This window comes from Myxocyprinus asiaticus, chromosome 36 (genome assembly GCF_019703515.2).
Source record: "Myxocyprinus asiaticus isolate MX2 ecotype Aquarium Trade chromosome 36, UBuf_Myxa_2, whole genome shotgun sequence".
NCBI classification, from domain to species: Eukaryota; Metazoa; Chordata; class Actinopteri; order Cypriniformes; family Catostomidae; genus Myxocyprinus; species Myxocyprinus asiaticus.
Genome location: NC_059379.1, coordinates 34,266,337 through 34,293,850, shown reverse-complemented (window position 1 = coordinate 34,293,850; position 27,514 = coordinate 34,266,337). Strand labels below are relative to the sequence as shown.

Genomic DNA, 27,514 nt, shown 5'->3' with positions numbered 1-27,514 from the left:
GACACATGAAAAAGACCCTGGTAAAACAATCGTAAAACCTCTGTAAATTGGTGAACTTTTAACACCTCAAACTTAAGTAAAATTTTGTTGGCTGGACAGCTACCAAGCTATAAGACAGCAATGTACCCATTAGTACAGAATCATTGAAGGGGAACTACATAGTTTTGCCAATATAAGACACAATCTGTTATCCGAGCAACAACACAGAGTTTTCAAAAGATGATAAAAACATACAGACAGCTAGGGCTGTCAGGATAGGGTTGTCATGAGCACTATGAGAGAGGCTTGTTCACAATGGCTCTCCTATTCGCGTATTGTTTCTTGCGTGAACAGATTTTAACTGAAAAATGGCTTAAATTTTGGGTTTGTTTCTCACCAAAACCTATTGTATGAATGCCTTCAGAAGACTCGCAATATGATATCAAGACTTGGAATATGATATATGGACTGGACTGTATTTATGATACCCCTGGACCCTTTTTTAAGCTTTAAAGTGAGTCGCTATTGACTGCCTTTGTATTGAAAAGACAGACTGGGATATTCATTAAAATTAGGGCTGTCAGTTTAGCACATTAATTCGGTGTGTGACGAGGATGAGGGCGTGGCCAGGTGTGATGGAGCACGGCCGGCACTGAATTAGTTGATTAGCGGAAGAGCGAGATAAGGGGTAGCCGGGGACGCCAGATTGGGGAGGAGAAAGAGAGAGAGAGAGAGAGAGAGAGAGAGAGATGCTCGCGGCCGCGCTGCATGTGTGTCTTTTTATGTTGTTTTAAGTTAATTTATATCATTAAACCTTTATGCTGACTGTTCAGCTGGTTCCCACCGCCTCCTTGCCCATCCGTTTATCTGTTATAGTGGTGCCGAAACCCGTGAGGGAGAAGGGATGTGCTGTCGCGGAGTCCTCGCCACTGCCATCCACCAGGGGAGCAGCTACGGCCATCTGTCTGGGGACGGAGGGGTCGCTGCTGGCCGCCTAGAGCCGGAGGAACCGTGGCCATCTGCTGAGAAAGGGAGGAGCGGTTCCGTCCGCCAGGGGCCGGAGGACTCGCTGCCGTCTGCCGGGGGAGGAGCGAGCGGGCGTCTGCCAGGGGGCGGAGGAGCGGTTTAGGACCGGTCGACAGCACGTCCGGGAGCCTTCGAGCAAGTTTCTCTCTCTCTCTCTCTCTCTCTCTCTCTCTCTGTGTGTGAGTGACTCCGCCCTTTCCCTCTCCCCACGTCTCCCATCATCTCTCCCCCAGATTCTTAGGAGGTGGGGTGGACCACCAGATGACAAAACGGCCAGAAGGGCAGCGGGGGGTGTTGGGAGCAGTTAGTCAGACCGGTGGCGCCACGGCCTGAATTGGGTGAAGGAGGAGGGCGTGGCCGGGCCGTGATGGAGCACGGCCGGCGCTGGATCAGCGGGAGAGCGAGATAAGGGGAGCCTGAATATCCCTACCATCGTAGCATCTTCAGCTTGAAGTACTACCTGTTTTCTCTAGGGGTCAAGTGAAACTCCAGCTGTTTTGGCAACGCGCAGCTTATATAAAGAACAAACCACACATGCCCACATCAGACAGCACAAGATGAGAGCATGTACTTGCGTTCAAACACAGCTTGATGGAGTGCAAATCTGAACACAGGGATCTCAAGACTTGTTTTTCTAAGTTTCAAACTGCGTTTAACTTGACACAGCGACCTAAAAATGCTGTGCTTATGATGCAGTGAGACCAAAGTGAGATCAAAGCATCCGTTTGATGCAGGTGTACTTTGATGCTTCCTTAGAAAATTTCTTACTATAAATCTAAGACAGATTGACTAATTCAATTGCAAAATGGTTTGCTGAGACCTGTAGGCCAATGGCTTATGTTTAATAATACTGAAATGAACAATACATTGCCTTCTAAAGTCACTTTTTGTATTCTCTTTAATACTCGACTGCCGCAATAATTTATTGCATTGTAATTATCTGAATTATAATTTTTTTTTAAATATATATATTTTATTTATAATTTTTTAAATATAACTATTTATAATTATTTAATCATTATGTATTGAATTATTGTTATTTGAGGGTCTTTCTCAGCAAATATTTATATATGTGATTAATTCGATAAAGTTATTGGCATACCATGTAATTAATTGATAAATGACAGCTATAATTAAAATATACACTGGCGGCCAAAAGTTTGGAATATTGTACAGATTTTGCTCTTATGGAAAGAAATTGGTACTTTTATTCACCAAAGTGGCATTCAGCTGATCACAATGTATAGTCAGGACATTAATAACATGAAAAATTACTATTACAATTTGAAAAAAATGTTCAGAACTTCTTAAACTACTTCAAAGAGTCCTCATCAAAAAATCCTCCACATGCATCAATGACAGCTTTGCAGATCCTTGGCATTCTAGCTGTCAGTTTGTCCAGATACTCAGGTGACATTTCACCCCACGCTTCCTGTAGCACTTGCCATAGATGTGGCTGTCTTGTCGGGTACTTCTCACGCACCTTACAGTCTAGCTGATCCCACAAAAGCTCAATGGGGTTAAGATCCATAACACTCTTTTCCAATTATCTGTTGTCCAATGTCTGTGTTTCTTTGCCCACTCTAACCATTTCTTTTTGTTTTTCTGTTTCAAAAGTGGCTTTTTCTTTGCAATTCCTCCCATAAGGCCTGCACCCCTGAGTCTTCTCTTTACTGTTGTACATGAAACTGGTGTTGAGTGGGTAGAATTCAATGAAGCTGTCAGCTGAGGACATGTGAGGTGTCTATTTCTCAAACTAGAGAGTCTGATGTACTTATCCTCTTTTTTTTTTAGTTGTACATCTGGCCTTCCACATCTCTTTCTGTCCTTGTTAGAGCCAGTTGTCTTTTGTCTTTGAAAACTGTAGTGTACACCTTTTGTATGGAATCTTCAGTTTTTTGGCAATTTCAAGCATTGTATAGCCTTCATTCCTCAAAACAATGATTGACTGACAAGTTTCTAGAGAAAGCTGTTTCTTTTTTGCAATTTTTGACCTAATATTGACCTTAAGACATGCCAGTCTATTGCATACTGTGGCAACTCAAACATAAACACAAAGACAATGTTAAGCTTCATTTAATGAACCAGATAGCTTTCAGCTGTTTTTGATATAATGGTAAGTGATTTTCTTAGCAATTTAGCATGATTACTCAAGGATAAAGTGTTTGAGTGATGGCTACTGGAAATGGGGCCTGTCTAGATTTGATCAAAAAATGACTTTTTTCAAGTAGTGATGGTGCTGTTTTTTACATCAGTAATGTCCTGGTTAAACTTTGTGATCAATTGAATGTCACTTTGGTGAATTAAAGTACCAATTTCCTTACGAAACAGCAAAATCTGTACATTATTCCAAACTTTTGGTCGCCAGTGTATATACTTTTGTGTTCCGTACAATAAAGTAAGTTATACGAGTTTGGAATGAAATGAGGGTGAGGACATTTTTTTCATTTTTGAATCATTTCATTTGTGTCACTTTTATTTAAGGATAGTGATCATATGAAGCCATTTATTATCACATAGTGTACCATTAAATCATAATGGTAACCGAAATCACCCAAATGGCCCTGATCAAAAGTTTACATACCCTTGAATGTTTGGCCTTGTTACAGACACACAAGGTGACACACACACACAGGTTTAAATGGCAATTAAAGGTTAATTTCCCACACCTGTGGCTTTTTAAATTGCAATTAGTGTCTGTGTATAAATAGTCAATGAGTTTGTTAGCTCTCACGTGGATGCACTGAACAGGCTAGATACTGAGCCATGGGGAGCAGAAAAGAACGGTCACAAGACCTGCGTAACAAGGTAATGGAACTTTATAAAGATGGAAAAGGAAATAAAAAGATATCCAAAGCCTTGAAAATGCCAGTCAGTACTGTTAAATCACTTAAGAAGTGGAAAATTCGGGGATCTCTTGATACCAAGCCAAGGTCAGGTAGACCAAGAAAGATTTCAGCCACAACTGCCAGGAGAATTGTTCAGGATACAAAGAAAAACACACAGGTAACCTCAGGAGAAATACAGGCTGCTCTGGAAAAAGATGGTGTGGTTGTTTCAAGGAGCACAATACGACGATACTTGAACAAAAATGAGCTGCATGGTCGAGTTGCCAGAAAGAAGCCTTTACTGCACCAATGCCACAAAAAAGCCCAGTTACAATATGCCTGACAACACCTTGACACGCCTCACAGCTTCTGGCACACTGTAATTTGGAGTGACGAGACCAAAATAGAGCTTTATGGTCACAACCATAAGCGCTATGTTTGGAGAGGGGTCAACAAGTATTGTGCACCTTGAAACAACCACACCGTCTTTTTCCAGAGCATCCTGTATTTCTCCTGAGGTTACCTGTGGGTTGTCTGTAACAAGGCCAAACATTCAAGGGTATGTAAACTTTTGATCAGGGCCATTTGGGTGGTTTCTGTTATCATTATGATTTAAAAAGGAGCCAAACAACTATGTGATGATAAATGGCTTCATATGATCACTATCCTTAAATAAAAGACAGGTTTTTTTGCATGATCAGTCAAAATCAATTTAGCATATTTTCAAAATCAATGCCAAAATTTCACAATTTTTGCCAGGGTATGCAAACTTTTGAGCACAACTGTATTACCTTTAATAATAATAATGACAAAATTGACAAAAACATATATTCTTTCTTTCAAAAAATGCACTGTGTGAATTATAAATGATTTAACTTTTGGCCATGCACTAAATTATAACAAATGATAACACGCAGAGAATGTACAGCATGTCTCATACTTCTGGACTCCTATTCTGACACATCACACCCTGTCAGCGAGACAGATAGACAAATATAGTGTTTGTTGTCATGTTTTACTTTAGCAGACTTATCACATTGTTTGCAGTGAACGTAAACCTTGTTTATAGTAAAACGTCCCCACACCTAGAAAGTCAAGCCTTTTTATAAGCAAAAGGGTGTGCCTATTTGTTGCGCATGAAGACAAAACATATTTGGACACTTTCTGGCTGTCAAAGACCCCTGTTCTTCCAGCTGGTAATAAGATGCGTTTTGGTGATCAGATCGCAAGTGTTCAGTGCTAAAACAACAAGTGGAATACAGTGATTGGATCACTGAAACTACATATGGAGGTAGTCGAAAACACGTGACCACATCGCATTTGAGATGTAAAATGCTAATCCATCCTGAATGCGTCCCGGACAGAAGTGAAGCACCAATCCTGAACTGTCAATCAATGACTGTGCTTAAACAAGAGTTTGAAAGTTACGTGCTGCTTTAAAGGAAAATATTAACTGTCTGATCAGTCATTTTGAAAAAGCAAATATGTATACAAGCACAAGAATTTCATGGAAATTCTTCAGCGTTTCGTAAATCAGCATGAAGTAACACAAATGAGAAGCACACACATCTTTAAGCGCAGTAAATACAGGTACTCAGCTAAAATAATGGAGAATTCTGCTTGAAATCTCATGTTTGTGCTTCGAGTTAAATTTCAGATGCATCTGGGATAAACAGCACGTCGGTTTTATTCGTGCTTTCTTTGTCTTTTATACCTTTTTTGCAGTTTATCATGCAGTAACTTGATGTATGTCATCATGGAATCAGAGACCCTCCCCTCAAAAACTGATCACAAGTGGTCATAGAAGACGCATCTGAGATGCATGTTAATACCTTGTTAAAGCAGAAATGCACCATGGTTGACCACTTGTGATCAGATCACCAAAAATACATCTTAATACCAGCTGGAAACAGGGCCAAACATTAGCTGAGGCGCATTAAGGTACCGTGGGGCCCTGGACATTAGTAGTGAGGTAAAAACTTTCTGAAAAAATGCTGAGGTGTAAAGTTAAACCTGTCATTGCAAAGACAGACTTTGCGTATATGCAAGTTGTCTGGCAATCATACACCGATGCTTCAAAATGTCAGCAACATCGGGATCAAAGTTGAAATTTTTTAAACACTTGATGGAAGCACATCGCAGCGCTGGGGATAATGCTGACACTTAACTCCTTAGAGTTCAATGTTTTTGCCAATGTTAGAGAACACCAATTTAAAATATCGACTACTAACCCTCACGTCCGCATATACAATTAAGTACGCCAGTTAACAAATAATATCACAAAGTCTTCCCCAGATGCCATGTCTATTATTTACACTAGTGTCACAGGGAAATTACATTATATCCTATGTTATAACCTTTGCTGTGGAGAAAGCTGTTTACTGACCGAGCTGCATGTATTCAGATGTAAAAATACTAACATGGTGCATGTAAATGCCACTTTGCCACTTTTGTGTATTAAGCAACTTTCAATAAACGGCTTTCTGGTGTCTAAAAGAGCTCGGTGTGAACGAAGCTCTCAGAAGGGGTGTGACAACTGCAAATAGCTGTAGTGTGTATGTGGCCTATGTGTAACCTGATCACACTGATTTCAGTGACAACAAACCTCTGTTGGTCAACTTTGTGTGAGAGATATTTTTGGATATCTATGGCATCAGTCAGGATGAGCTTATCACGCACTGTGACCTCTCCCAGAAATTCATCAGCCGCACAATCTCTCGAGAAACGTGGGTGGAGTCCTCTAAACGCTCTATCAGCAGCTCATGATAAATGAGGTTTAGTTCAGTTTAATTAGTAAAATTATTGGCTGACCTTTTACTTTTTGAGAAAATAGTGATTTCTGAAGCATTTAAGATAGTGTTTTCCCAATATTGTGCACAGGTAGGGCAATGCAGTCCAGTTTCTTGATGTGATATTGATGAGGAGTGGACGTTATGTAAATTATGAGTCTCAGTCCGTCCCACGGGTCCAGTTCTCTGCCAGCCTGCATGGAAAAACAGATAGATGAGAGGAAGCAATTTACATGACCGCCAAGCAAATAGAACCATTAGTCATAATTGCACTGCTGATTTAGGTGATATAGAAAGAAAGGCCCCTCAAAATAAATGTTAATTACGCAGTGCGACATTACATTTGCTTTCTCATCACCCTTTCTAGAAGTTCAACTTTTAATTTAATTTCTTCAATGAAACTAATTGTATTATTTGGAATTACTGTAATGACCTGATGTGCCCTCTAGAGGGAGAGCAAGACCTTTGAAAAGACTGTTCATATTTCAAGTTTAAAAATTTCATGCTTAATGTCTGACTGTCTTTTGACTTTTAGGTATATAAAGTGGGCTCAGACAGCTTTGACACCTATGACCAGCATTATGGAAGGGGCCTCGTAAAGGACACTATCAAGGAAGGTGAGGTCAAACTGAAGAATAGTTCCTGAGTGCAACTCAACAACATTATATATCAGCCTTTGACAATATTTAATATATATTTCATTATTAAAGCATTCACACTGAAATGGCTTAAAAGGGTGATTGGACTTTACAGCCATTGTTGTGAATTAGATTAAATGTAAAATGATGTAAGAAGGAAAGTACAGCAAAAATGTAGTTAAATGAATCAAGGTACATTTTCCATGTACTGTTGTTCACTAAACAAGCACGAGGGATATTGATATTTGAAGGGTTCCCATAGTTATGGAAAACCTGGAAATATCAAGGAATTTAAAAATTGTGATTTCCAGTCCCAAGTCATGGAAATTAATAAAAGCTTAAAAAGTAATGGAAATCTCCATAGTGAATATGAATGTTTCTTACACTCAGCTCTAAAATATTTAATCGGCTGAATTATTCTTTATACTGTGCAATCTCTATAAAATTATTTTTAAATGCATACTGAGAAACAGCAATATATACCAACATAAATTTTAACTAAAATATTTTAAAATCTAAAATGTCACTTCTATCCCTCATTTCATTTGTGTAATTAAATGTTTACCAACTCCATTTACTGTATAATCTTAAATCTCATAAATTGTATTGTAAATGTTCAATATCTGGCATCTATAAACAATTAGCATATAAGGTGTGTCCCAGACTGTGCACTTCTGCACTATTCTGTCATTTTGTAGTAGTAGTGGGAAAAAATCTAGATTTTCCGATGCATCACAATCTTCATCTGAACAATCTCTATATCGATTCTTAAATCCCAAGATCGATTTTTTTACTCTGTGCACTACCCTCCACTACAATGCGAGGAAATCACTCGCATTTGCAACCAGATTTCACGCTATGTAGCTAAAATGTATATATTTGGCAACTGGCTGGTAAATGTTTAGATTTCACTCACCAGTGATTGTGAAGTATAGTGATGAAGTATTCAGCAGCGAGATCCTTTCACTGCGTGTTAAGAGTAAAAGTTTTTCCATGTAATGCCTGTCCAAAGATTAGATCCACACAACCCATTTGTCATTGAATAATGTCTCTTTTAATACCCTTTCTGTTCTCTACAGTCAACTGTTGATCAAAAACAACAAAAAACATTTAATTCTAATCATGCATAGCAAAGATGAGATAAAGCCGTTTGAGTCGCTCTTGTTAACATGCAATCATTTACAGATGCTCTTTACAGAAATGCCGGTTTTCTTAAGACCGTACCAATTTTAGCACGTGTTCAACAAATCAGTGTAAATACTTGTAAATAGTACAAATTATGCAATTAAACAATAAACATCTAACAAAATAATGGTGAAATTATGAAATCTAGTATGTTATTTATTGATTAAATACATGGATTTGTTCATTTAAAAAAAAAGCCAAAATGTGATCAAAATTATAAACTAATAAAATATAATTAGTAAAATAATTTTTTTCATAACGTACCTAGTTAGGAGGTCTCCTGTATAATTAACAGCATTTGCTGGAAAATAATTTCTTTCACATGTAAGCAAAATACATGTGATTTCATTATAACTGAAATATATCCATATGAATCTATATCAAATCGAGAGCTTGTGAATCGGAATTGAATCGGCAATATGTATCAATACTCAGCCCTATTTTGTAGTGAAAGTAGTGTGAGTAATATGTTAACACTGAAAAAGCAACAAAAGAAGTGTACCCGTATGATGCACTTTTTCAACCGTTAAAACAGAGTGTGGAATGTTGGGCACTTCATGCACTTAGCACTCGTGGCTTGCTGTACATAGCGGAAGGAGCGGAGTTACTTGGTCGTGATGCTGGCCTGACAAAACAATTGTAAATAATGGAGAATGTAGCAACTAGCAAAACTTCAGTGGAGAAATCACCTTACAAATGACATTTGAATGCTTTACCATCACCCCACAGTGTGTGAATATGTACATTATGAGATATAAATGTTGAACTGATGTTGGATAACGCGCTAAAGCTAGCGGAAATACGCCGCATGTGTTTGAAATGTCACTTTCGTCAGCTGTTAAACGGTGAATGCTTCTGTCTAGTCAAAAACTGTTAAGTGTTACCTTTGGGACGATACTACACTTGAAAAATTCATACACTACATGGCTGAGTGCATAGTGAACTTTGTAAGAAACACAGCTATGGTTTGTAATGCTAATAAAACTACTAGTGACATGCACTATAAACTTTAGTCAACTAACAAATATTTTGAAAATCCATTAATAATCAATTAATTCCTTTTTTTTTTCTCCCAATTTGGAATGCCCAATTTCCAATGTGCTTTTAAGTCCTCGTGGTCGCGTAGTGATTCGCCTCAGTCCGGGTGGTGGAGGACGAATCCCAGTTGCCTTCGCGTCTGAGACCGTCAACCCACGCATCTTATCACTGGCTTGTTGAGCACATTGCCACGGAGACATAGTGTGTGTGGAGGCTTCACGCCACCCACTGCGGCAACCACACTCAACTCACCACGCGCCCCACCGAGAACGAACCACATTATAGTGACCATGAGGAGTTTACCCCATGTGACTCTACCCTCCCTAGCAACCGGGCCAATTTGGTCCAACTTAGGAGACCTCGCTGGAGTCACTCAGCACACCCAGGGATTCGAACTAGAGAACTCCAGTGATGGTAGCCAGCGTCTTTTACCACTGAGCATTTACCACTGAGCTCTAACACAGGCCCCCATCAATTAATTCTTTGATTATTTGGATTAAAAAGCTAAACTGTATCTCCTTATTTTTATTCTAGCTGATTGGACTTATGGTTTTCGCATAGTGGATGATCAAAAATCTGAAAAATTCCATTGTCTTACATTGACAGAATTTTCAAACAGGCCAACAGAATGCTTGTTAATTCAAACAAACTGTCAAAAATTCAAATGTAAATAAGCCCACTAAAAGCCTTTAATCTAGTTGCTCTCTCTCTCCCTCTCCCTCCCTTCCTCTCTCTCTCCCTAGCTAGCTAGTTTGCTATTTGTCTTCTGTAATGTCTCTATATCCATCAAACTTCAAACTATTAAAACTAGTTTAAACATTCAGAGGCAAGCAAAAAGATGTCAAGCAAACATCAAATTTTGTCTTGAAAAACTTTAGAAAATATGATATTTTTATTTTAAAAAATATTAGGAATCAGTCCAACAAAGTTATTTTTACACAGCACTTAGTCGTTTTATATTGTCTTTGTATTATTTGGGGTTTGTCAATCTTTTTAGCTTTCGTAATATAATGAAGAGATGATCCGCACTCCGATAGTAAACTGTTAATCTTTTTATTCCATGACTTTTAAAGGGGAAGTAGATACAGGCGTTTCGGTGCACAGGCCTTCCTCAATGTGTAACACCTTAGAATAAAAATATTAGGAATTTCATAAAATATTGATACATTGATTATTGTTCGGCACATTATTTTCTCTATGCGTTTTTGATACATCGATATATTTACATAAGCCGACATTTAAATTAGAAGTCTATTTTTTTGTGCTTTCAATTAACTTTTAGTTGGCCTTCTGTTTAATGTAGTCTGGCGTAATAGCTTTATGAGAACACAGGGGTGATTATGCATTTATTGTCCTTATTACTATGTTATCGTCACCTTGGTCACCCTTACATTTGTGCAGCTGGTATTTCGCATTGTGTTTCGTTGTGGATAATGTTATTTATGGCGGATAAACAAATGGGAGAGTTTTGGGGAAAGGGCAAAAGAAGTGAAGTTTGGAAGGAATTTCAGATTCTGAGTTGATGGATCTGGTCAATATCCTGAAAGAATGGATATCATGGCGAATGGCAGGTCTGTGCAGGGAAAGGCAACAAACGGGCAAAACCTATAATTACGTAATCTTTGAACACTAGGAAAAATATCAATTGATTGGACACAGTCCAAGAAGTAAACAAATTGTGTAGCTAAGTTTATAGTCGGCGATATGCAGCCGTTTAACATGGTGGAGAATCCCTTTTTCTGAAACATGTTGAAGGAAATTGAACTAGAGCCTGCCACTCACACTTTACTAACACTGTATTGAGAAATATGAAGAGACAAAGACTATTGTGCAACAAGTAGCCCTATTTATATATATATATATATATATATATATATATATTATACACAGATACAAATATATATATAAACAGATATACAGATACGGATATATATATATATATATATATATATATATATATATATATGTATATATATATATATATATATATATATATATATATATACAGATATAGATCGATAATCATATGGAACATTTTCTGATTATTGAATCGGGAAAAAGGCATCAATCCCAAGCCTAAAAAATTTACATTGTATCCAAAAAAGGTTTAAAATATAAATGTTACATTATGAATTTCATAATGATTTTTACAAACTGTTTAAACTATGTTTCACCCAAGCTAACAGGCTTAGTGAAGTCATAGATGTTTAACAGAGACGTGCTTTCAGTAAAGACAAACGGTTTTGTGAAACGGAAATACGCATGACTTAGAATTCATAACATTTATACATTATAAAATATAGAAGATTTCAAAAAAACCTAAGTGATGCGCTGGAGAGAAACAACTCAAGCATATCAAACAGCACAATTATTATTTTTTATTATCGATTATTGATTTTATTGATCAGTTGTTGCAGCACTAGTCAGAACAGATGGAATATTTAATCTGACACAAAAACAAAGCTGTGAGAAGTACAGTTCGGTCTATTTGTCATACTGTTGAGTACCTGGGTGTCGATTGTTCAGCCAAGGCAAGCTTGAAAATACTACTTTTATTTTCAATGTTACATCGATTGAACTATGAACATATTGAATGGATTGTACTACTATCTTCTATTTGCATCTAGTTAAATATGCTGCCAACTCCAACTAAAGTCCTTTCTGGTTTTGAATTAAAATAAGAAATGGGGTTGTTTTACTTACAATAGAATTTACTTGTCCCAAAATCAGCACCAAACATGCAAAAAATCCATGTTCAGAATCCATCTGGGCCTACGCCTTGTTTAATTAATCTTGTTTAATTCATCATGTCATTCAATCGTAAATGGCATCCACTCTGTTCCACAGGTTTATCCAAGTTCTTCTTCAACGGTGACATTCTCCGCAAAGATGCCATCACTGCCAGCATCCTCAAAGTCCGGAAGATCCTCCAGTGGTTTGAGAGTCAGAGTCAGTTCAACTTTTATGCAAGCTCTCTGCTCTTCGTCTACGAGGGCATCTGTACGCCAAGTCTTGGCTATCAGACCCTACTGGAAAGCCATCTTCCACCCAAGACCCGTGAGCAGAACAACAACATCGATCAGAGCCTCTCCTCCATGTACTCCCTGCACAAGAAAGGTTGTGTCAGGAGCCACTACCAAACCAAACAGGATAACAGCGTGTGGAAAATGTCCGTACAGCAGCCCAATGGCAACCGTAGCCCTGCAAGACTGAAAGATGAGGGGAGGGAGTCGAAAAGTGAAGCAGGACAGGAAATGGTCAGTGACGTGGAGGTTAAAATGATTGACTTTGCACATGTCTTCCCTAGTGATGTCCATGACCAGGGTTACATCTACGGCTTGAAGAACTTGCTTAAAGTCCTACAGCAAGTTCTAGATGAGTAATGGAGCTCTTTTATTTGTTCTTAGATGGGTTACATCTGGATTGAAGAACCTGCTGGAGGTCTTTCATCAAGTTCTGGACTAGTGATGGAGCTCCTTTAGTGGTTCTTAGCTGAGTTACATTTACGGCTTGAAGAACGTACTCCAGGTCCTACAGCAAGTTTTAGACAAGTGATGGAGCTTTTTAAGTTGTTCTTATTGATAGGTAACAGAAACGGCTTGAAGAACCTACTGAAGGTCCTAGAGCAAGTTCTATACAACTGATAGAGCTCTTTTAGTGGTTTTTAAATGGGTTATATCTATGGCTTGAAGAGCCCACTGAAGGTCCTACAGCAAGTTCTAGAGGAGTGATGTAGCTCTTTTAGAAGTTTTTGGAGATGGGTTACATATACGGCCTGAAGAACCAGCTAAAGGTCCTTCAGCATGTTCTAGACAGGTGATGGAGCTCTTTTAGTGATTTTTAAATGGGTTACATCTGCTGCCTGAAGAACCTACTGAAGGTCCCAGAGCAAGTTCTATACAACTGATAGAGCTCTTTTAGTGGTTCTTAAATGGGTTACATCTACACCTTGAAGAGCCTACTGAAGGTCCTACAGCAAGTTCTAGAGGAGTGATGGAGCTCTTTTAGTAGATTTTGGAGGTGGGTTACAGCTATGGCTTCAAGAACGTAGTGAAAGTCCTACAGCATGTTCTAGACAAGTAATGGAGCTCTTTTAGTGGTAATTACATGGGTTACATCTACAGCTTAAAGAACTTTCTAAAGGTCCTAAATCAACTTCTGGTTGAGTGATGAGGCTCTTTAGTGGTTCTTGAGAGCTTATTGATGAAGATATATATTTTGTAGCCACTTTCAAGACCATATGCCCCCTTCGCTCTAATCTGCACTACCTACACCATCAGTGGAGTAACATGTTTGTAGCCCCCGTCTGATGTATGTGCTTTAGTCTTCAAAAAGCTTTGTACAGTTTATTATGATATCTTACTCAGGTAATTAAATCCATAATGCTTGTATGTTTATCCCGGCAAAAGAAGAAAGCTTCACAAAATGTTAAAACACTCTATCATATATTAGTTCCTGTTTCCAGAGCCATGGCAGAGCCAGTTCTTTTTTTATCTCTTTATTTTTAAATTGATGTGATTGAAAATAGGAATTTGATTGAAATGAAGATGTAGGAAAATATGTCTGACATTTCTTGCTCAGATGCTGCCAAAAAGACCCTGCCTGTAGTTTCAGACCTGTTGAATTGTGAATTTTCTCATTTTTTTAATGTGTGATTTTGAAAATAATTAAACCTTTGTAAGTTTATTCATGTTCTGAGATTACTGATGCAATATGACTAAAATGAAAGGATGAAGGTAATGAAGATTTGAGACTTTCGTCTTAAAGAGACCCTTGTGTCTACAAGGAATGCCAAAGTTTCTGTCAATAGACAATGAGAACTGGAGAATTCAAGTAACTTTAGCAACTTAAGACTGTGTTCATAAATGGTTTATTTGAGTTTTAATCATACCATCCTTCTCGTGTCTTCACATCCTCCTTTCTTGTCCAGGTATTTAATTTGGACATTAGTCCATGTTCATTGGGTATGCACACAAGATAAGATACTATCACAGATAGGGTCATATTTAATAATAAAAAGCAATAGAATGTGAGCAAAGAAAATAATAAAGACCCTTAAATTATAAACAAACATTTTTAATCTCAAAACTAGATTACATTTTTTTTTTGTCAATCAGTCCATTTAAAAAAAAAAAAACATGTTTATGATCTCTGATTTGTAAGTAACCATTTAACATATTTTATATTTGCAGTTTGCATGTTTCTTCGTAGCGGAGACTAACATGTTTTTTGTGGGTTTATTTTGTTGTTGTTGTTGTTGTTTTTACCAAAGTTATTGATTTACCCCCTGTTGTATCATTTTTAATTCTTAGCTATTGCAAGTTTTATTAAAAAATTGTCTTAAAAACATGAATTATGCTCATGTATAATGATCATTAATTTACATCTCCATACGGTTATGTTTAACTAAAAAAAAAAAAACATCACAAAACATACGCTCTGTTCCAAAACCTAGTGAGCTGCCTGAGTAGACAGCATTTTAAGGTATCATTGGCACATTCCTGACATGAAGGCTATCAGAAATTATTTAGCAGAGATGGGCCACTTCTATTAAAATGAATGGGAGAAATTGGATCGCTCAAGCAAGAAGTGGCCAATGGTCAACGGATGTAATGGATTTAAGGAAGTCCCGCCTTAAAGTTAAAAGAGCCAATCACCTTTTAGATACAGACATCACCTGTCAATCAACACTAGAACATGCATCCGCTATACAAACCAGGAAAATTGCGTTTTTTAGCGTAATATGTGGTAAAGAATCACAATTTATGATACCAGTATTGCTTTTTTTGAAATATGTACTTTGATTGTAATCTTGACCAATCATTTTTGAGATTTTGGTCTTTCTCCATTCAAGTAGATAGGAGCTGCACTGGCATGACTGGAAATAACCTCCCTAGAGCGTTCCAAAGATGGCCAGCAGTGGACTGACTTGCTAGAAAGACTTTGAGCCTATTCAAAAAGTTTAAAATTCAGCATGGCTTAAAAGGCAGCATCTCATGTATCTTTCACAGAGAAGGAAATTCCATCCCATCCAAGATGGTGGCTGTAGTGTTGATTTATAAATGATTCATTCAGTACCAAAAAGTATTGATTTAAGTAGTTCTAATTTAAAAATTGGACTATTTTATCCAGTATTTTTTGTTCCGTGTATTGTATTGCTTATAAGAGTATTTTGAAATCAATTGTAATTTCAGTCTACAGTTCGTTTTAAATTAGATGTGGTATTTGTATTACACACAGAGTAGCTGCCTATGTTTCAAAGCAGTCACAAATGAGGTTTCATTTTAGTTAGGACACAGCCTTAGAAGCCAGATGCCTAGTAAGGCATTAGACGGCAAGGCAACTCACTAGGCTTCGGAATAGAGCCACAGTGTTCCTTTTTCTTTCTGCATGTATTATTTTTGTTTTGTTGTCTCTTGTGTTATCTGTGTAATATATAACATCACCTCGGTTGTCATGGATGTTCAAAGACCACAGCGAGATTAGGGTGGCGCACCAAGTGTACAAAATACAGTTTAACATTCTTGTTCATGTTCATTTTTTGAATAGCACAAAATTGGAAAGAGTTGCTTTCTGTTTGTACCCCAAAAGACAGAAATGCATGAAAAGCATAGCTCCAAAGTAAAATGGAAATGTGTGTCTATGGGCAAAGTTTAACTCCCGTTGTGCCTAAGAAAGTATAGTCTAGCCCTTTTGCGATTTCCTGCTGGCATATTATTGTAAAAAAAAAAAAAAACGTATTTTTTCAGTGGACTTTTGCTAACAGTCTAATGGGGCTTTAGAGTTTTATAATGCTGTGCCAAGGCAAAATGCAGTAACTACATATTGAGTCAGAAATTGAGTTTTGACTGAAATCAGGTCTCTTACAATATGATGTTATTTGACATGTGTTCAGCTCAACTATACTATACTAATTTGCAGTGACTACAAAATCCACACTGAAAACAAGGAAAATCACAGTACTTTAAGACATTTTGCAGGTTCTGTGTTGGCGTAGTTACTCTTTTTTGCCTTTGGAGGGCATAATAGTGCTCCCTATAATATTATATTGTGTTTTACAGCACAGTTAATGATTAACTGCATCTTGTTTACATTCTACCTTTATAGTTATCTGGACAGAGACATTTAATGCTATAGTCATACATGCATAACTCGATAGTCAATTTCCATTAATTATTTTATCTTTATTTATGCACTGAATATAAGTGGAAATATTTAAGATGTTCATTTATGCTTTTGTTACTTACTAAAGTTTATCTCTAATTGTATTTTGTTTTTTGTTTGTTTTTTTTAATACTGGTATATAGCACCTGATTGGTAACTAACTACTGTACGGTGGTGCCTAAAGCACTTTAGTGAGCCTCTGGCAAGACTGGATTTTTCAACCATGGAATAAATCAATCTTACTTATAGGCACCAAACTGTTTATTTCTACAAATGAATTCTGAACACTCAAATGTTTGTACACTGGCTTAAACTATTGTTCGTAGAACGGCAGGAATTTGTCAATTGCATTCTCTCTCTCATGCAGAGTCAGTGGAGTATGATAATATCTCTTTGGTGTCCTTATGCTTTGCTGTTTGTTACTCTGAAAAGCCTGTCTTTAACTTCGTAACAAGCTGCGCATAGGGATTAACACAAGAATTTGGCAAATGAAAACTACAATTTAAATGTCACATTCAAATGGTTTCGAAATGAGTAATGTATTCTAAATGTCAGCCATGGGTAGAAAAATTGGTCTGCCCCTGAAATGAACTGGTTTTATATATATATGATTTTTCAAGGTAATAAAAGAAAAATGAATACAATTTCTAAAACAAATCAATGAACGCTCTGATTTTAAGAAATCGAATGCTTTCAGACCTACAGTATATAGTGTGTAGTCTTTGAAGATATAATGTCTGTTCAACCCTGCTCTAATCGTACTCAAATTAACCATTTTTGAAAATAGAGACATGAACAAAAAATATTTACTTGGATGAAATTATCTGTATATTTGGCAAATTTTCAGTAATAAAATCTACAGCTGATACCAGGTTGTGTATGCTTGTCTTCATTTTGTGGGATGTTTTTCACATGTAAGCATCAAACTTGGGGCATCACTGTAAAAAAAAAAAATAAATAAATAAAAATATATATATATATATATATATATATAATATATATATATATATGGGATTCATATTCAACTGTAGGTTGGCAGAATGGCACAATAATAAAACAAAACATGGCAACAAAGAAAAAAATGAAATGACCCCTGTTCAAAAGTCTGCATACCCTTAGTTCTTAATACTGTGTATTGCCCCCTTTAGGATCAATGACTGCATGCAGTCTTTTGTAACAGTTGTCTATGAGGCCACAAATTCTTGCAGGTGGTATAGCTGCCCATTTGTCTTGGCAAAATGCCTCCAGGCCATGCAAAGTCTTTGGTCGTCTACATCACATTTGAGATCTCCCCAGAGTGGCTCGATGATATTAAGATCAGAATACTGTGATGGCCACTTCAGAACCTTCACCTTTTTCTGCTGTAACCACTGGAGGGTCAACTTGACCTTGTGCTTAGGGTCATTGTCGTGCTGGAAAGTCCAAGAGTGTCCCATGCGCAGCTTTCATGCAGAAGAATGCAAATTGTCTGCCAGTATTTTCTGATAACATACTGCATTCATCTTGCCATACATTTTCACAAGATTCCCCATGCCTTTAGAGCTCACACACCCCCAAAACATCAGTGAGCCACCACCATGCTTCACAGTGGGTGTTCTTTTCACTATAGGCCTTGTTGACCCTTCTCCAAACATAGCGCTTATGGTTGTGACCATAAAGCTCTATTTTGGTCCAGTCACTCCAAATTACAGTGTGCCAGAACCTGTGAGGCGTGTCAAGGTGTTGTCAGGCATATTGTAACCGGGCTTTTTTTGTGGCACTGGTGCAGTAAAGGCTTCTTTCTGGCAACTCGACTATGCAGCTCATTTTTGTTCAAGTTTCGTCATATTGTGCTCCTTGAAACAACCACACCGTCTTTTTCCAGAGCAGCCTGTATTTCTCCTGAGGTTACCTGTGGGTTTTTCTTTGTATCCCAAACAATTCTTCTGGCAGTTGTGGCTGAAATCTTTCTTGGTCTACCTGACCTTGGCTTGGTATCAAGAGAACCCCGAATTTTCCACTTCTTAATAAGTGATTGAACAGTACTGACTGGCATTTTCAAGGCTTTGGATATCTTTTTATATCCTTTTCCATCTTTATAAAGTTCCATTACCTTGTTATGCAGGTCTTTTGACGGTTCTTTTCTGCTCCCCATGGCTCAGTATCTAGCCTGCTCAGTGCATCCACTTGAGAGCTAACAAACTCATTGACTATTTAAACACAGACACTAATTGCAATTTAAAAAGCCACAGGTGTGGGAAATTAACCTTTAATTGCCATTTAAACCTGTGTGTGTCACCTTGTGTGTCTGTAACAAGGCCAAACATTCAAGGATATGTAAAATTTTGATCAGAGTCATTTGGGTGATTTCTGTTATCATTATTATTTAAAAAGGAGCCAAACAACGTGATGATAAATGGCTTCATATGATCACTATCCTTAAATAAAAGACCAAAATTTCACAATTTCTGCCAGGGTATGCAAACTTTTGAGCACAACTGTATATTGATGTTTCAACTTAAAGTAAGTCTTTGTGCTGCCTTAATTGTTTGTTGTGTCAACTAGGGGTGGGTAAAAATATTGTTTTTCCGATTAATCGCAATCTTCATGAACGGTCTCTAAATTGATTGTTAAATCCCAAGATCGATCTTTCACTCAGTGTGCAACCCTCTACTACAATGAGAGGAAATCACTTGCATTTGCAACCAAATTTCACGCAATGTGATTAAAGTGAATATATTTGGCAACTGTTGCCAGTTTACTCTCCAGTAATTGTGTAGTTTAGTCGTAAAGTGTTCAGAAGCAAGATCCTTTCACAGCGTGTTGAGAGTAAAAGTTGTTCCATGTAATTTCAATTCTTTACAGTCAGATGTTGATCAAAAACAACTACCAAAAAACATTTGATTCTAATCATTCATTGCACAGATGAGGTAAAGCCATTCGAGTCCTCTAGTTAACATGCGCTCAATTAAAGGCACTGTTTACAGAAATGCCTTTTTTTTTTTTTAAGAGACAGTACCTGTTTTAGCACGTGTTCAACAAATCAATGTAAATACTTGTAAATAGTAAAAATTATAATTTATTGATTGAATACATTTATTTGCTCATTTTTAAAAAGACAATGTGACTAAAATGATGAAAAAGTCCAAATATAATTAGTAAAATTAATATTTTCCTAATGTACCTAGTTAATATGTCCCTTGTATAATTAACGGCATTAGCTGGGGGATATATTATTTTATATGTAAGCAAAAGGGACATTATAATTGAAATAAATCCATATGAATCGATATTGAATCGAATCGAGAGCTTGTGAATCAGAATCGAATTGAATCGGGAAATCTGTATCAATACCCAGCCCTTGTATCAACTTAAATGGGAAAGTTGTTTAAACAGAACATGAAGTTGACTTAAATCAACATAACTTGTTAAATGAGCTTAATGTCTTTTCAGGTAAACTTGACTTTCTTAATTCATTCGATTTCATTCTAAATTAATTCAAACTAAATCTAGAAGTTTAATTACTTATATTAACATTTAATATTATAAATAACCATCAAATTACATAGGGCTATCCCTTTGTCAGAGGTAAATTTGATGGTAAATGTCCAGCTGATGATCAGAGACTAACATCTAATCCCCTGTCATATTCAGACTTAAGCTTGTCAACGAGACACAAGGGCCTCAACACTACACTGAAAGCAAAATTATGGTGGTAATCATCCAACAGATCATTGAGTAAAAATATCAGCTTTGAATTATTGCTACATTACAAATAACTGAAAGTGACAATAAACACAACAACCAACCGCATGAGTAAAAGCAGCAAAATGTCAAATAAAGTTAGACAGGTACTCTTCAATTTGCATCATTTATTCATGCCGCAGTGCATGCCGTGAATCCGTAGTTCTCCTTACTTATATTTTTGATTTCAACTGAATAGATTTTCTAAGTTCAATAATTTATCACAAGTTCAGCCAACAAAAACTTGGATAATTGATCTCAACAGCAGTTATTCTAACTTTACATTTTAAGTTATGAAAACTAAAAGGCAAAATAATTTTTTTAACAGTGAGAGGTGATGTGTCTTTTTCAGGTAGTTCGTTCGAGAAAAAAAGCACAACAGCATGTAACGAATAAAATGAGAATCTTTGAAGATGGTGATAGATAGATAGATAGATAGACTGTAAATACTAATAGTTATCTCAAATTGTAAAAAAATAGTTTACTCAACTTAAGCGCAAGTTTTTACTATTCTTACTAGTTTTATTTAAGTTACCATTACTCTCTTAACCCTAAAGTTGTCATTTAATAAAAACATTTAAATGGTTCTAATTAAACAGTACTTGAAATGTCATATTTTGGAATCATAACTCAAATATATACGTTCTTTAAACTTTGGCTTCGAGTACTACTAACTCAGAATTATCAAGTACAAAATTGTGGCTGTGTGGAATACCCATAAGCCCTTGCGCTTGAATAAATTATGAATGTTTGGTCAAAACAAGGGAACTTACATAGAAAAATAATAATTCTTATTTGAAAATGTATTTAGCTTTAATTCTTATGACTATTTTTGTTGTTTTGTTGTAGCTGGTTGATAGTTTAGATTTTTATGAAGTCACCATGAGGGTGATTAGTGTTACCTCTGGTGAACTTGGAGCCTGTTAAACCATTTTCTTTCCTCAGCTGTACTTTACAAAAGTGCAGATTTATGTGCACTAAGAAGTACTGAGTATATCCAAAGTACCATATGGCTAACCTAGAGTCCAGTCATAATTTCCCTTACACTATATTAGAAGTGATAACGCCTTTTAAATATATAAACATAAACAACGATAATTTAATCACAGATTAGTTAAGTTTACTATTAACTAGTTAACTTTACTTAAAAAAATGTGTTCAGTTTACTTGAGCCAAATAAGTACATTTACCGATTGCCTTGAAGTATCTAAGTAAGATCAATTAATTAGATTTTACAATGTAGATAGATAGATAGAAAATCATAAGTCCTAAATTAGAGGGAAAAAACAGCCTAAATACTTAAGTATGGGCAAAACTTGAAAGCTCTTGGATAAATTACATTCAGAAATTTTCAATTACAGGTTTTGGAATTTTTGGGATATAGATAATTTGCTATGGGAAAAACCAGAAGTCCCATACGGTCTCAAGTCGTAATAGAACGAGATGTTAAAATCATACAACTTGGCTCAAAAAAACTTGCGACTTTTACTCCCATAGAGAAAAATAAACGAACCTAGATACAGTAAAATTTTATTGCTGCATTACATCAATTTAAAGTGCTGATTGGTTGGTCTCTATGGAAATGAAAGTCAAAGATTTTTGTAGGAGCCAAGTCGTACAATATCACAAATTTTACGAGTTGCCATAAGACTTTGTTGAAAAAGTTAAATCAGTTAGAAAAGGACACTAAGTCAGAACAGGCTGAGTTTGTTGGAAGTACCTTGAGAGTTTAAGCCAGTAATACTGAATATTATTAATCACTGTGAGTTGAGTAATTAACACTGTATCGAAATTTGTCTCTTGTTCCATGCATTATAGGGCAGACTGTAATTAACTGTGGTCTCAGTAATGGGCTAATCTCTATATGGTGAGGGTGACTTAAAGTGGCCGACTGGCCTAGAATGATGCCTTATCTACACTGCAAGTGTTGAATCAATCACTTGCAGCAGGTGGGGTATAAGAACCTGAATGAATGCACATAAACCTGAATCTTGCTTTTTGTCACTAGACACACACAGACATACACTCCCTGGAGCACTGATAGACTCTTGACTCAGTTGTGTGCAGTAGCACATACACTTGCATCAGAAGCGATCCTCTGCCCAAAACAAATGCAACCGTTTTAACTCACATGTCATCTGTGGAGATGCAGTAAAATGACATCAGTGTCTTTGTGCATACAGTACATGTGTGGGTGCAGTGATGCTTCGGGGGCATTTTAATATCAGACGACTGCTTGTCTCTCCTCATCAGCACCTGGGCAGGTATAGACCCCAGTGTGATTTAAATATTCATGAGTGACTGATGTGAAATTAAATATTTTATCGCACAGCAATCAAGATGGATTTTGACATGTCATGTCATATTATGTCAGTACAAGCCTGCCACTGTAAAATGCTTAAAACCGAAATGTTACTTGTTCACTGTACTCTTGAATTACACTACCAGCCAAAAGTTTGGAAACACTTGATTGATTTATTGTTTCTCATTATCTAAATGGCTTACGCTTAAATGCTTGAAATAAATTTTAAAGACAAATTTAAATTGTGCCTGTGAATGCATTTACAAAAGAAATCATTTATTTTATATCTAAAAAATACTAAATTACAATACAATGCTTTTATTGTCAATGTTTTTTTTGTTGTTGTTGTTGTTTTTTTTTTTTATTCTGAGACTATTCAGAATTTTTCTTTGTCCCGGCACCTTCTATTTAACCCTGAGATGCTGTGACATTACCCCTTTAAAAAATTGTGTTTGCTCTTTCTGATATCATATTTAAGGTGATGTCATATTTAAGAAGTGACATTTATTTATTTATTTATTCACATAGTTCAAATATATTATCTTACAGTTACATTTCATTATGTTTGCATTTTTGGCCTTGTCAAGCTTAATAGTTAAACTCTGTTATGGTAGAAATTTTTTTTTCTTTTTTTTTTTTTTTTTACAGAACAAATATTGTTCTTGGCACAAAGTGTAAGAATACTAGCTGAACATATTGTGGTGTGGTGGAATGATATTTGCTAGCTAAGACCATTATCAGACAGTTTTACACTAACCTTCAATCCCTTACATTTTGACTTTGCAGGATTGACACAAAACGTGTTGAAAGAGAAATGTCATGAGTTATTAATATCCTTTTCAATTATACTGTGTGATTAATTTAGGCACACTAAAAAAGACTGATCCTACCAAAATTTATGAATGAATTTCGGACTGTGATAGGATAGAGATAACGTTGGTTAAGTTTAGTTATGATAAATTACTGTTGGAACTTTGCAAATCTATAACCACATTTATGATTTCTTGAAAGTTTAGCAGTAACATTTTAAAAATTCAGAAATTTTGAGCAAAAATAGCAGATTTTTTTTTCAGTCTGAAATTGCAGACTGATCGCACAATGAATTTGGTGACCGGTTGAAAGTTTTGCTGCTGAAATCAGTTTGTGCTTACCGAAAATTCGAAGCACTGTCCCCAGTGGCCGAAGCTGGAAGTGTTGTTGGACGTATGGGCACATTTGAGCCCCAGTTTCCAGGTGAAATGTCCACAAAGTGTGATCGCGATTGAACATGATTACTTCCAGTTTCCATGGGACCAGAGCCTCAGTCTCGTTGGTTGCTCGTGGAACGTGCAATTGGTAACGCTACAGGGAAATTTGATCATGCTTGAAATTATGCAAAAATGCCTGAAGGGTGATGCCATTTGTCAAAATTCAGCAGTATGGGGTTGATTTCAGGACACATGAACTTTTGGAAGCAACATGTCAATTTCCAATTAGATCATGTGGAAAATTGTTGTTGGCCATTTACACCTTTGGATCCATAGAATTGTTCCCACCTTTCACCCCAGTAGCTACAGCCCTGCGTTTATGTGTCGACTAAGATTACAGGGTGATCAAGGCCATCATCAGTAATTTATTTAAACATATTTCAGCTTTTCTCAGTTAAGGCTCAGTATTTTAGGTCTCCACAATGTAAAATGAAGCCTTGCCATTTCAAAAACCCTCTAGGGCAGTAATTTCAGAGGTCCTATGGTGCAGTACTGTGCTATGCAAAAATTATTACCCTACTACTGTGCTGTTAATGTTGAACTTCTCCCAGAGCCTCTTAGGCCATAAAATTCTGTGTATTTTACACCATAACATCAACTTGATATTTTGTGACAGGCAAATTATAAATTACAACAGTATTTTTTTTAAAGCATTTTCAGATAAAATCTGATGTACATTGTGGACCCTTTCATTCAAAATGTGTTCAAACATAATTTGGATGTGCATGTATTGACTTCTAAAATGAAAGCATTAGTTTCATTACAACATTGGCTAAGCTCAAAGGAGACTTAATTTGAAAAGATGACATTTTTGATTGAGTGCAATAATGAGAAATTGCTATGGGGAGTATTTGGTGCACAACATCAATACAAGATTACAAAATTGTTTGGGGTATATTCAATTTCCTGCAATTTCATCATATCCTAGCAATATTCTTTAGCAATTTGATGTGAACAACCCATATTTTGGTTTTATGAATTTGTTTTCTTTCCATATCTCTAGACATATATGTCACAGTCTTGGCTGGACAGTCCCTCCTGTATGTCTGTCTTGTGTGTTGGTGTGTGTGTTTGTGTTTCCTTCTCTCTCCCTTTGGTGTTTTGCAGGTGCCACGTGGAGAACATCAGCTCTGTTGCCAGGACGACTGATTGTTTCTCCACCCAGCTCGTCACCAGTTGCACCTACCTTCAATCACCTTACCCTATAAATCCTCTCACTTGTAGTTTGTTTGTAACTTTGTAGTTGTGGATTGTTTTGTGATGATAGCTGTTTGTGCTAATTTGTTTACCAGTCCTGTCTCTACTTCGGTCGGTCTAGTTCTGTTTTGGTTTTTGGGTAATAGTGTTTCTGTCCCTCACGTGTTTTGGTTTGTATTTTGTTTGTTTCTGTAATAAAGACTCATCTTTGACTTTCTGCATTTGGGTCCATACTGCAAATTTGTGACATAACAATCCAGCCAGTTTGGACCCAGCAGAGGTAGTATGGGCACTTTTGTCCCTGCTCCTGCCCGAAAGGAACCGGTCTCTCAAAGTATCACCCAACTCAACCACACCATGGCCAGCTCCCAGAACGGTCGTGGTTTTGGCATCTACGCTATGGAGCTGGTCAGTGAGTCTCACGGGTGGTGCTTTGATGAGACCCAGTTAAAATGACTCTTCCTTTCGGGCTTGGACAATCTGCTTAGTACTGAGGTGCTGGGCGAGATTTTTGTTTTGGCTTTCTGGGATCTTGTGGACCATATCTGCCGACTTGCTGAGGTGTAGATCATGCTTCAGTCATGGAACTCGAGATCTAAGGACCCCTCTCAAACAATGCCCATACAGAAGAGGAGGAGGAGAAGGCCCCCTGCTCCCCAGTCGCTGCCAGCACTCATGGAGGCCGTTCCCCAGTTGCTGCCAGCGCTCATGGCCAAGGAGGCCGCTCACCAGTCGCTGCCAGCGCTCACAGCCACAGAGGCCATTCCTCTGCCGCTGCCAGCGCTCACAGCCACGGAGGCCATTCCCCTGCCGCTGCCAGCATTCACGGCCATGGAGGCCGTTCCCCTGCCGCTGTCAGCGCTCACACAATGGAGGCCGTTCCCCTGTCCCTGTCAGCGCTCATGGCCTCGGAGGCCATTCCCCTGTCCCTGTCAGTGTTCGCGGCCACGGAGGCCATTCCCCTGCCACTGCCAGTGCTCACGGCCACGGAGGCCGTTCCCCAGTCTCTGCCAATGTTCATGGACATGAAGGCTTTCCCCCAGTAGCTGCCAGCATCCTTGGCCACAGAGGCCATTCCCTTGCTGTCGGTGTTCTCGGCCATGGAGGCCATTCCCCAGTTACTGCCAGCATTTTTGGCCATGGAGGCCGTTCCCCTGCCGCTGTCAATGCTCACGGTAACGGAGGCTGTTCTCCTGTCCCTGTCACTGCTCATGGCCTTGGAGGCCATTTCCCTGTCCCTGTCAGTGTTCGTGGCCACGGAGGCCATTCCCCTGCCACTGCCAGCACTCATGGCCACGGAGGCTGTTCCACAGTCTCTGCCAGTGTTCACGGACATGAAGGCTTTCCCCCAGTTGCTGCCAGCGTCCTTGGCCACAGAGGCCATTCCCTTGCTGTCGGTGTTCTCGGCCACGGAGGCCGTTCCCCAGTCGCTGCCAACGTTTTCGACCATGGAGGCCGTTCCCCTGCCGTTGTCAGTGTTCTTGACCACGGAAGCCGTCCCCTTGCTGCTGCCAGTGCTCCAAGCCACGGAGGCCGTTCCCGTCGCTACCGCCATTCCTGGCTATGGAGGCCGTTCTCTAGTCGCTTGCAACGCTCACGGCCACGGAGGTCATTTCCCAGTCACTGCCAGTGCTCCCAGACACGGCGGAGTCTGAGGACAAAAAACATCCAGTGACCTGCAGTTGTGTGGATGGAAATGCCTTGTTGATGAGAGAGGTCAGCAGAGAATAGCCAGATTGGTTTGGACTGACAAAGTTGATAGTAACTCAGATAACCGCTCTGTACAATTGTGGTGAGAAGAATATCATCTCAGAATGCTATTCTGAGATGCGGGTTGGCGCTGTTTTGGCAGCACGAGGGGGACCTACACAATATTAGGCAGGTGGTTTTAATGTTATGGCTGATCGGAGTATGTCTATAAAAAAATGACTTTCAAAAATAAACCTACCCTGAGAAATAGGCTATTTACTAGAATAAAAGGTCTGTCAACTAGCTCTAGTCTACCCCTCTCTCTCAAAGTGAAAGTGACTGTTATGATGAAACATGTCTTAATATCCTCTTGGTGGCACCAAACACCTTTACATATCCCAAGACACTATTCCAAAATGAATAAACAATGTACTTTGAGGCATCCAGATGCTGTATACAGTCTTAATGAACAGTGCCATGAGTGAATGTAGCCTCAGATTCCCCCGTAGAATTAATATTTCAGAAGTAGAACATAATGAGCAATTAAGTGAAATCATCCCACCATGGGTTCCTGTCCGTACGTGCATGAGGCATGAGGAATGGGAATTGCTTCGAGGGGGTTGTTTAGAGCCCGTCCTTATAACTGAGCTTTATAATTTACTCACTGTGCCCCTGGAGCCAAAGAAGTGACATCCCACAAATATGGTTG

At 37.9% G+C, this 27,514-nt stretch overlaps 1 protein-coding gene across 3 annotated transcripts in view; it reads left to right on the top strand.

Annotated features, from left to right (window-relative positions):
- LOC127426752 (inositol polyphosphate multikinase-like) overlaps window positions 1-27,514 on the top strand; it is an 82,505-nt gene that overhangs the window by 15,395 nt on the left and 39,596 nt on the right. The window contains exons 5-7 of one of the 3 annotated variants that reach the window (XM_051673765.1): window positions 7,158-7,239; window positions 12,331-12,740; window positions 12,891-17,615. In XM_051673765.1, coding sequence (XP_051529725.1) covers window positions 7,158-7,239; window positions 12,331-12,740; window positions 12,891-12,965 — 567 coding nt within the window. In that variant the 3' untranslated portion in view covers window positions 12,966-17,615. Of the gene's footprint in view, window positions 1-7,157; window positions 7,240-12,330; window positions 17,616-27,514 lie in introns of those variants that run through there. The other 2 variants (XM_051673767.1, XM_051673764.1) reach the window with 2 other exon arrangements.